This window comes from Salvia miltiorrhiza, chromosome 6 (assembly GCF_028751815.1).
Source record: "Salvia miltiorrhiza cultivar Shanhuang (shh) chromosome 6, IMPLAD_Smil_shh, whole genome shotgun sequence".
In the NCBI taxonomy this organism is placed as follows: Eukaryota; Viridiplantae; Streptophyta; class Magnoliopsida; order Lamiales; family Lamiaceae; genus Salvia; species Salvia miltiorrhiza.
The window spans coordinates 1,234,852-1,247,225 of NC_080392.1; the positions used below are offsets into that span (position 1 = coordinate 1,234,852).

At 31.0% G+C, this 12,374-nt stretch overlaps 1 protein-coding gene across 2 annotated transcripts; it reads left to right on the plus strand.

The window, feature by feature from the left end:
- Positions 1-6,247: 6,247 nt before the first annotated feature.
- Positions 6,248-8,300, plus strand: LOC130987723 (WUSCHEL-related homeobox 11-like). Of its 2 annotated transcripts, none has more exons than XM_057911369.1 (3): positions 6,248-6,944; positions 7,232-7,422; positions 8,137-8,300. In XM_057911369.1, exons 1-3 carry the CDS (start codon positions 6,353-6,355, stop codon positions 8,152-8,154), a joined length of 801 nt encoding a protein of 266 aa, XP_057767352.1. In that variant the 5' UTR covers positions 6,248-6,352; the 3' UTR covers positions 8,155-8,300. The 2 variants fall into 2 exon arrangements, with proteins under 2 accessions (XP_057767352.1, XP_057767353.1); XM_057911370.1 differs by having other exon boundaries at positions 6,249-6,944; positions 7,247-7,422.
- The last annotated feature ends 4,074 nt before the right edge of the window (positions 8,301-12,374 follow it).

The following is a 12,374-nucleotide window of genomic DNA, read 5'->3' on the forward strand; positions in this document are numbered from 1 at the left end:
TGGTGGAATGATTAAGATCAATATCATTCGAAATGCATCACTAATTTAATATGATCAAACAAATGCTATTTTAATAGCATCAAAATATAACTTTTAGGATTATTTGTATTTCTTCAAAAATAACGAAAATTATATCATTCGTAATAAACAAATATAACATATTTGCATCAAACCACAAATATAAGGGGAATTTGCACAAATTTCAATAACAATCTCTTTTATGCAAAGCATATATGTTACCATGATTCCGTTTTCTGGTTATTTCCAAGCCAATTTATTGATATAAACATATTAAACAGTATAATATTCTAATACTTCAAAGTTTCTTTCGTCTGGATTTAGATGATTACTAAAATTATACGGATTGAAATTCAGATGAAAAGAAAATTAGTCGTACCTTATTGGAAAGACACAATTCTTTCCTAGGGCATACCTCCAATCCTTTTACGATCGAAGGAAGATGAGAGGACTAGAACTATCGTGCTGATAACGTGTTATAAACTAGAGAGAAGCGAGAGAATATAGTAGAGAATACAAATATCGTTCTAATGAAGTTCACAATACACCCATATTTATAGGTGTTAAACCAAGTGTGAACGTCCGGTGTGAACGTTCACACACGTCCGGTGTGAACGTCCGGTGTGAACGGAGGACAGTCAACTCCGGCGGCTTGAAGATGTCAAGTGTTATTCTCCCTCTAGGTTTCTTGGTCAACACACATAAGATATATCTAGAAGATATATTTACAACAATATATAGATAGATGTGACTATATATATCAACATTGGTATTTAATTTTTTAAATGATTGTTATTCTAATGTCTCAAAAGTTATTATTGAGATCATCATATTAATTAACGGTTAATATTAAAATAACTAAGTAAAAAGTTAATAATATAGCCACAATATATTCATTATGAATATAGTTACTAATTAAAGTGGGCTTTTATTATTTTATTTTATCAATATTAGTTTAAAATCTGAAATAACAGAATTTATTTTTATAATCTGAAAGCTTCAAAAAAAATATTAGAAAAAATTAAACACCCCTGTCCCAATTAATTGAAAGCATCGCCGGCACGGCCGACGCCACCGCATGCATCGTCAATTTTTGAAATCTCAGATAGAATTAAATAAAAAGTATATATTAAAACTACAAAATTATATACAAATCAAAGTAGAATGTATTATTTTGTTCATCTCTTTGAATATATGTCTAAATCAAGATTTGATTTTTGTGCAATTTGTATATTTGATGACCCAATAGTAATTTATGTGGTATAGATTGTAATAATAAAAAAATAATATTAAAAAAATATTTACACGGACTATATATCAATGATACTTATGACTGATGAACCAATCATGTGTACTGTGTACAACCTCCAAATTTATATGAACTTTTTCTTTAATGTTTTTTGAGAATTATAAAATGTATCTATTATATAATCAAATTAATAACGAAGACAAACACCACACAAAGGTGAGAAAAATTAATCGTATGTAGGCGAAATTAAATCAAAAATCTCTCACAAAGAAGAATCCTTGAGTGTCCCAACTTTCTCATTTGAATTAGGTCTATATATAGACTTAAATAAACCAAAGAGACTATCGAGCTTAATTTAAATATTTAAATTATCAAGAATAGAAAAACGAAGGAGAATATTATTAGCTAGCATTGCTTCATATGTTGAGACAATTGAATGCCAAATATTCTTCATGCATTAATTAATATTATAATGGATTAGTTTCCAAATTTTACTGTCCAAATGTAGGGAAATATAAGTCAAAGAAAAAAAAAAAGTTGTCGGAAAATACAAGCGTGCAACTGTCCACTAGGATGTACTAAAAGCACCGGCAGTCATCATGCTATGTTTTTTATTAATCCTCAAATTCCCTATTTCATCTCATGTTTTATTGTTTGCTCAAAAAAATAAATAAAAAAATCTCATGTTTTATTGTTATTTTTACGCAGGGCCGACCTGACATTTCGGGGGCCCTAGGCGAAAATAAAAAAAAGGGGCCCTAGTTAAATACCCCCTACGTTCCGTGAAGCTTGAGCAGTTTCTTTTCGGCATGAGTTTTAAAGTGTCAATATTTTGTGCGTTAAGTGCGGTAGGTCAAAAAATGAAAAGGTGAATATAGAGAAAAAAAATTCCTACAAAGAAAGTGCTGAAGTTTCGCGGAACAACTCAAAAAGAAATACTGCTCAAACTTCGTGGGACAAAGGAAGTATGATTTTATCAATTTTAACTTTGAAAAACTTATTTCAGCTGAAGCTACAGTAATCGATGTAGTCAACAATATCCTATATGCAATAGAATCATTAGAAAAACAATATGAAAGTTTAACAAACTCAAGAACTTCGAACTTCATTTGTGGTAAACATATTTGTAACACTTGTAATTCAGAAAATAAATCTTGAGCATCAATGTCAAATTTATCATTATGTTTCAAGGCATCTTAAAGTTAACACAACATTTATGCAACGTTTCTCATCCAATAAAATTAGTATCTTATGATTAGTAATATAAATTTATGCAATAGAGAGTCATTTTATGTTCTGTTACCATTTAAGATTAGGAATTTGGAATATAATTTTTTTTTAATCTTGTTGTTGATCGTTGACCTATAGGTAGTGAAAGATTTTTTTTTTTTTAATTAAGGTATAACATTAGTATTGGATCTATATTTTGGGGCCCCCAAAAATTTGGGGCCCTAGGCCATTGCCCCACTTGATACACACAAGGGCCGGCCCTGTTTTTACGTTAGCTATTGTTAAACCACAAAAACTCTTGTGCAACCGGTTGCACCGTACAACTGAATTTCTCGAATGACACTACTTCAATATACAAATGACACTTGAAGATTCAGTGTCGTTTGTATATTGAAGTAATGTCATTCACAAATCGGTTGCACGGGAGACCACCTCTTGTTAAAATAGTTATACTTTGGTTGCTCACAAATAAATTAGTTAGAAAAAATTAATTAATTTAATTTATGTTTTAAATAGAAAAAGAATTTAGTTATTTTATTATATTATTCACATTGTAGTTATTTTATGTAATTTTTATCTTTTTAAAAAATATATAAATAAAACCTACCAAAAAACAAGGAAAAAATAACTACATAGTAAAATAAAAAAAAATTATTTAAAAAATAAATTAAATATTTTAATATTTTTTCTATATAAATAATGTGTGAATAGTCATATAGTAGCGGCATAAAAATATGACTGTATAGATTTATTGTTAATTAAAAATACATATGCACACCTAGCTAAAAGATATGAAGTTGAAATTAGATGTGTGAGAGTGTGTTTTTAATTTGTAGCTCTGTCAATGAACCCATTAGGGCGACAAAGGATAAGCCTATCAAGAAGTGGAGAAATTCTTTAATGATTAATGGCGAATATCAACGTGCATGCACCTGAAAATGTAAAAGAATTACTTTATGTTTGGCTTTAATCTTAAAATGAGTGGCTGCAGCTTAATTAACTAAGCTTATTTTAAATAATTTACAAGTTCAATTCATACTGATAAGATGTTTCAATAATTTATGGAGTAAGTTATAATAATTGTTAAAAGTTTATAATTAAGCTGTTATAGTGTGAGCTACTAAATTATTGAGAGAATTTTGAGTTATAAAAAAATAAACTCTAGTTTAAAGACAAAATTAAGGATATATGAAATATGCTGAAAATAATAAATTATAGTAAAAAAAAATTAAAAAAAGGTTTTTTATAATTAAAATCACAAAAAGTATATATATTAAAAAATGTATTTAATAATTTATAAAGTGAACTTATTTTACCAAGCGCTTAATAATTCGTAACTTAAACATTTTTAAGTGTAATAGATACATCATGTAATTTTCAATTAAACAAATTAACTAAATTATGGTTTTATTGGATCAACTTCACATGTGTATGTATTATACTCCCTCCGTACGTTTCATTACAAATGTCTCACTTTCTAGAATGAGATATCTCATTACAAATGTCACATTCTTTTTTGGCAATATATTTTCTCTCTACACGATTACACCTAATATTTAAATAATTTTTACCAATTCACTTTATCTACTTTTTACATATTTCTCAATCTATGTGCCCAAAGGTAATGAGATATTTGTAATGAGACCGAAGAAGTAGTAAATTAACTAATATTCTTAATACTGCTTCATTAATTAATTAATTAATTAATCTCCCTAGGCATGGGAAGGCAAAAAATTCAGGACTAATAATTAAAAAGTGTTTTTTTTTTTTGGTGTTGGCTTGATTAAAAAAGGCATGGTTTAATTTTATTAGGTTGATGAAACTTCAATGTTTGCGGCTAGTCAGAACCTGCAAATGTTTCAAAAGAAGGCTTCAAAATGGTGTGTTTTCAGACAAAATTATAAAAATTTAGGCAAACAATATTGAAATCTGGACCTCTCGTGTGCACTCAAACTAAAAGCTGCCACACACGTTAGCTTAATTAATCGTTATCAATTTATATCATTCAACTCAAAATAAGTCAAATTTTGATTAAATTTAGAGTTGACTTAATTCGTGTTCACATTAGATTTATTTGAGTTCTGGAGATTATATATTGGTACGCACTACAAGAAAATCGCACATACACAACACATCATATATAACGATTTTTTTTAATTAATCGTTATGTATGAACGCCTCTTTCACTATACATAACGGTTAGAGAAATTTCCGTTATGTTTGTATTGTTATCTGTGTACATACATAAATGTATAAAGTAATGCGTAATGTATAAGTGTTATCTATTAGTCATATAGATAACGGTAACCTTGAACTGTTAGATCTGAACGATCATTCGTGTCTGAGGGCGATAAAACTCTTTATTGATCCCATAATTATATATTTAAGGAATATTTATTTAAAATTTTCTATTAGGGCTGATGATTTTAATTCTTCAGGTGAAAATCACATGAAAATGTGATTTCAATCGTGGCCATATTGCTAGAAATTCCAAAATTTTCCTTCACTGAAAAGACTAGAATAGTGAAACGGGATAAAATTAAACAGATTTAAATCACACGATTTATGAAGTTCCTAAGACAATAATCGACTTCTCCAAATTAATCACGGCACTAAAATGTTACCACTTTATATAAGTTACGAAAAATATGCGAATTATAAAATTGTTTTAGGGTATGATAGTATATGGTTTTTACATGAAGATCTAAATGATGTAATTAATAACGTCACTAATTATTTTAAATTAATTGGGAAAAAGCAAGTTGGCCTTGGTCTTATACCTCAACTGATCTTAGGACTCTAAATAATTGGTTTAATTTCTAGGCTGCTTTTCAGTATCGATATCTTTAATTTGGTGTATACTAATACAACAAATGTTTACAAATTTCATACCATTCGTGATGCGCATATGCATGAAGGATTCACACTGTTTTAAGAATGACAAATATTGTTACGGATGAAAAAAAAAATTGTAGGAATTCACTCTCCATTTTCTTATATTTGAATTTGCATTTCATAACTCTCGTAGATCTAGAACTCCTTGAACTTATATTTCACCGAATTCTGCATAAAATGATAATGTTGACGGTTGCCGCCGGAGATAAAGAGAGAGAATATCTCGCTAGAGAGAGAGAGCATCTCAACGACGTAGCGGGAGAATTAAGGCTTCAGAACTATAGAGGCGCGGTGGAGAAAGGTATGGTTTGAGAGAGAGCGTACAGGAACAAAAATAATAAAGCTCGTATTTCTTTTATACATAAAATAAAAAAAGACGATACTGATTATACCATCTTCGTCTACGAAAGAATTTTCTACCTTTTTTTTATGACGTTCATAAAAGAACTTCCTCTCTATTTTGAACTATACTCCATCATTTATAAATATATCATTTACACTTACTTTTCAGATTTTCACCACTTACAATTAATACTAACTAAAACACATTTTCACTATTTCTAATACACCCAGCAATATTTTCGCCGTTTTCAATAAACTCAATAACTTTTTTCTTAAAACTCGTGTCATTCTCTCCTAAAAAGTTCTTTCGTGAACGAAGAATGTGTATAGATACCTTAAATTATAGTTAAATTCAAATACCTCGACTCATCTCATCATGAGACGATCTCCCTAGTTTCTACCAATTTAGATTATAAAAATAGGAATTCTTACTAAGCAACTTAATGATGAAGGCAATGGCAAAACGGACATTTCACCCCCACACAATTCCTTCCTCCACCTTTAAATTCACTATGTACCACCATTGATGTCGACACTAGTGAAGCTAGCTTACTTCAAATTCAACCCCTCTCCAATTTCTCCAAATCCAAACAAAACAAAAAACCTCCACCAAAAATCATGGAGGATCCGGCCCGCGCCACCGGCGGCTCCCGGCAGCAGCACCACGGCGGCGGAGGCGGCGACGCCTCGGAGCAGCCGGTGCGGTCGCGGTGGACGCCGAAGCCGGAGCAAATCCTGATCCTCGAGACCATCTTCAACAGCGGCATGGTCAACCCCCCCAAAGACGAGACCGTCCGAATCCGGAAGCTTCTAGAGAAGTTCGGCTCCGTCGCCGACGCCAACGTCTTCTACTGGTTCCAGAACCGCCGCTCCCGCTCCCGCCGCCGCCAGCGCCAGGTCCAGGCCACCCTCGCCGCCGACCAGCCGCCGCCCAGCCGCCGCCTCCCCGCCCACCACTACGATCAACACGGCTTCGCGCCACCCGCCGCTGCTAATTTCCCGCCTAATTCCTTCTCCTACGCTATGATCAATTCCGCTTCTTCTTCTTCTTCATCTTCCTCATCCTTCGGGCTCGAGGCAGACGACGGCGGCGCCGATAACTCCGGCTGCGGCGGCTTCGGATTCTCGCCCTATCCGGGCCTTATGCATGAGCTCGAGCAAAACCCCATTTTCGGCGCAGCCGAAGCTCCCACCTCCCAAATTCAACCCCGTAAATTACTTGATCAATACTTTGCATGTCTGATTAATTAGTCGCAAGTAATCAAATACTCCTCCCTCCGCCCCACTTCTAAGTGTTTGATCGTGTAGAGTTGAAAAGGTGACGCGGGCGGCGGGTCCCAATAATTCTCACTTTTTGAAACTAATGTTTTCCGAAACAAAGGAAAACAAGACAGTTGAAGTGGGACGGAGGGAGTACTATTTTTTTTTTTTTTTCTCACATTCAAAACCCTAAAATTTTGAAGCATTCATTCTTCTTCTTCTTCTTCACATGCATAGCTGAAAAATATGCAGAGATGATGACGGTGTTCTTCAACGGAGTGGCGACGGAGGTCGGGAGAGGGCCGGTGGACATAAAGTCGATGTTCGGCGGCGACTTCGCCGTGTTTCACTCGTCGGGGATGGCGATGGAGGCGAACGAATACGGATTTCTCGTGCATGGATTGCAGCACGGCGAGAGCTACTTTCTGGTAAATAAAAATTAAAAATTTCAGTCCATCGTTTTCATCTGTCAGGGATAAAATTAGGTGACGTAATTAGCCATCTCTTTCACCAGAATTAGAAGAAGATGCAAACACGATACATACATACATATATACATATATATATAGTCGTGTGAAGATTCTGTGTGCGGCCCAAATTTATGGAATTCTTACATTGGAAATTGGTGGTCTGAAAACGTCAGCCCTCATTTTAAAATCCATATGTGCACTGAATTCCATTCTGATTTCCATCGGTTGCTCATTTTCTTGAGCCTCAGAATATATATATATATATATATATATATATATATTATATATATATATATATATATATATATTTCATTTTACAGTTTTCAACTATTTTAGATGCAACCCATCTTGATTTGATTTGGCTCGACACCAGATCATGCCTAGCTTATCCTAGTCCAGTTTTAGATAATGGATGGAAATTTTCTTGTTAAAAAGTTTTTAATTAAATCATACAGTTTACAATTGTGTGCATCTATGTGTTTAAATAAAAAAATGTATACTCCCTCCAAATTAAAAATATTTATTTTTTATTTTCAACACATCTTATATCTGGTTTCACTTTTTTGTTAATACAGTTTAGTTAATTTCTTTCCAATTAATTTGTGTGTGGCTTCACTTAATTCACTCTCATGATTAACAATGTTGTGTGTTAATTTTTGGGATTATTTTCAGGTTCCAAAGCTTCCTTGAATTTGAATGTGGAAGATTCCATCCTATATATGAAGCAAAACTGCTATGGCCTTAGAATTATATATACCTTGATATTGTACTTTCCTTTTCCCTTTTCATTACTATATTTCTCATCTTCCTTTATGAAGATAAATATTTCTTAAGCAGTACTCATCTCTCTCTGTCTCTCAATCACTACAATTTTTTTTTTTTACAAATATATGTGTGTCATAAAAATTAATGATATTCGCAGTGCACGAATATTAGCTACCAAACCCCATGTCACTAATAAAAAAAAATTGTAGTGAATATATATATATAACATGAGTTCGATTATTTCTAGTGTTTGAAATTAATTAGCAGCTAAACCCTTTAATTGTTCTATTTCTTGTAGTATTAAGTAGAGTATTTTATACCCCAAAGCCAGCAAATATTATATGAACTTTTAATGCATAATTAATATGTTATGATTGTATAATGTTTGTAAATATATATGTGAAAGTTATAACCTTAAAGAGATGCATTTCAGTTGCGTATCTACGAGTGCTTGCTGCAGTGTATCACCATTTTTTTTTGAGAATATGTATCACCAAATTAAAAGAATATACTGCAGCAGGCTTACTGTATTTTGAAGTTTATTATAATCTTGAAAATTGAAGTTCAAGCAAATTTATGCAGTAGTAGCCAGTAGAGGCATATACCATTAACTTAGTCACCTAAAAAGTACTTTCAAGCTAGATCAATAATATGATTATTTAAATATTTAAGGGTTAATTACATCAAAATTATACATGAACGTTAAGTCACTTTTTTATTTTACACACGTACGAACTTCAAAAATTATATTTTAAATCACAAACTTCGTAATTTGTTCAATTTTTTCATAAAATTCAATTTCTACGTCCTAAAATTCGATGTGTTATTTAACATGCCACATGTGTATATGCATGTGTCTTAGTAGAAACGACATCATTTGAACATTGGGTAATTAATTAAATTACATCATATTGCAGTTAAACAATGTTGTTTGACGTTTATACTTAACTTAATCTTCTAATTAGGGCATTATATTAAGGGAGAAGCAGAATTATGGAAAAATAGAACGAGATACAAAGTTCATGATTTAAAATATATTTTTGAAAGTTCGTGTACAAAATAAGCAAACTCAAATATAAAATTATAAACATGTATAATATTTATTTCATCATTACGCTAATAAGTTTCCAAACAAGTTGAATTTCTATCCAGATTTTTTTTTTCTCCCAAAAAGTAAGTGTGTCGCCATATATATTAAGCTGCACACATTATCTTAAATAATAACAATCTAATTAATTATATTCCACTAATAAGAGAAAAACAATTAAAACTACAAATTATAATTAGATGATTGTTAAGCACGAATTTGAATAAAAGAACTCACAACCATTTCTTGTTTAGGACACATGAATTTTCTTACAATAATCTTATTATAAAATCGGTTTATAATCGAAATCAGTTGCATTTTTCTTGTAATGACCTTGTATTAATCAATTAAGTTCTTAATTAAAACTGTTTAAATAATGCAAAAACGAATATTAAATACTCCAACATATATCAAATTATAATCAGGCATTTGAGGTTTAATTATTACTCTATAAATGATTAAAATCTTCAAAATTAAATTTATTACTCACGATCAGATACAATTTTTGTAAAGTGTGGCTGAGATTATTTAAAAGTTGTACGATCTATATGATTTTGTACGTGCAATATTGTTTTGTCTCTGCATAAAGTCAGAATAATTAATAAATAAAATGGTAGTAAAAAAATAAAATGATTATATATGAAGTCCAGAATTCAATGGAAAGATTCCAAACATGGCTCTCAGCACCGACAACTATAACCAATCTATAAAGCTGGCAAAATATTTTATTTTGTTCGACTCTGATTAAGGAAACATAAGTTTTGTCTGCATAATTAATCTAATATAATTACCAATGTTTTCACTTTTCACAGTCCAATTGAATATTTTGTTCGAATTTTAATTTATATATAATAGGAAAATGGCCAACAATCTTAAATTTTATCAAAATTTCTCAACTCTTGCTCTCATATTATATAAATTCTTAAACTATATGTTTTATTTTTTATTTATAGTGATCAATAATACATTCAAAACACCGTATTAATTCATATACTTAAATAACATTATCTTTATTTCTCGTTTCTATTTATCTTAAGTTCTCATTATATACATTCTTAATTTATATATTTAATTTTTTTTATTTATGAACAGAGGGTGTTAGAGACACATTGGCGTGCAAGTTTTATGAGAGTCGAATTTGATCAGTCTGAATTTAATATTGTCAATGAGGCCTAGTTCAAATATCTTAAGTGACAAAAGCATTCAATGATTTTGATCTTTCTTTATGAGAGGTGTTAATTAGTTCAATCTCGTCTGCATACGGTGATATTTTCTCACCTTTATGTGGGTAATCATTTATTTATGAGAGATATTTGGGAGGCAGACTTTTTCAATTATCTGTGTATAAATGATAGGTTTAATTTACTCTAAGAATTTACAATCAACTTATAATTGATTGCTTTTCCTTGATTATGAGACCTGAACGTAAATAAATGTTTCACACCCACCACTACAAATCATGTGAAATAACAATAATTTCTCATAAATTAAGTTTTTACAATATACAAGCTGGTGTAAATCATATTTTTCATTATACAAATCCTAACATGGTCTCTGGCCCAAATTCCTGCATTTTCAAGCAATTTGGGGCTTTTTGTTCAATATTTATTTTTATTAGTATTCAATACTTTTATTTTATTTCGTTTTCATAGCAGAGTTTATCTCTAAACTTTTAATTAAATACATTATCTTGATCACATATTATTTAAGATGTAGGCTTTGATATTATATTATAACAATAAATATTTGAATCCTCTCTCTCCCTCTCTCTCTCACACACACGTGTGTGTATAAATGTACATATATATATATATATACATATGGAGAAAATCAAACGAAAATGAACAAATGTGATGAGAAATGATAATGAATTTGTAATGTTAGATTTTTTAAGTCCTATAACTGATATTTACCTAGACGTGAACGAAAATTTACCTGGATTCGAATCCAGGATGGAGCGAAAATTTTAATTAATTAATTGAATACTGTGATTCAATCATTACAAGCAACTTATGCAACATTAATTATATACTGACTTATTCATTATTTTCATTTCTCACGAAAAATAGCATTCTCCCTATAACATATTCGGTGAATTGTGTTTGTCTTCTACATATATCGCCCCATGCTAATGATGTCATTCGAAACATATCTTTATTCGTGCCACCGACAGATACAAATAATTGCATTCACGGTTATTTTCTCCCGGAAGATGTGGCAGAAATTATTGCCGTTGCGTGCTAGAGGATATCTGCTGCTTAGTGTCTATCATATGTATCGGGAAGTTAATAGAACGACTCATCATTTAGCGCAATTTGCGCGAACGTGTTTCTACGCCGTCTGTTTGGATTGTAGATTTCCCTAACTGGATTAGGGAAGCTGCGTCCGATGATTCTGCTCGAGTTAGAATATTACGTTTCTTCGGTTACAAAAAAATACAAAAAAAAAAGAGGAAGATTAATCGAGCTTATCCTCATTTTGGTGAAAGTATATATTGTCTATAAAGAAAACCAAGAGCCACTAAACATTTTATACCAAATTAATCCTACGTTATTAAAAAGGCTGGGCTATTACAATGATGCAAGTTCCATTAATTGGGCATGTTAATTAAGATAAATTACATGTGTAATAAATATGTTACCCTAAGTTTTCGGCTTTAGTAAGCACATAATTAATTTCAGATTAAATTAATTATTGATTGAGAAATGAGGAATCTCTATAATGAGAGGTGCGGAAAGGTAAGCTATTTGCACATGCACTACTCATAATATATCTTTTTCCTAGACATAATATTAAAGTTTTTTTTTCCGACATTAATTTTTTGTTTTTGTTAACCATAGATTTTAGGAATATTTATATGCGTTTAATTAGCAAATGCCTGAAATTGTTCAAAGAATCAAGGGAGTATGTTTGTTGTTGAGATGCCATTCCTAGGTTTTATTGGCTTTTATTTAAGTCATAAAAAAATTGTGTTATTTTTTGTTATATTTTAGAATTTTATGTAATTATTTCATTCATATTTGTTGCTACGCTTTTAAATCAAGTGGGAATTTAATTT

Excerpts from the sequence above, each read along its gene's own strand:
- LOC130987723 (XM_057911369.1), top strand. The coding sequence starts at position 6,353 with ATGGAGGATCCGGCCCGCGCCACCGGCGGCTCCCGGCAGCAGCACCAC. Across the intron at positions 6,945-7,231 it reads CACCTCCCAAATTCAACCCC|CTGAAAAATATGCAGAGATG; the intron begins GTAAATTACTTG and ends TCACATGCATAG.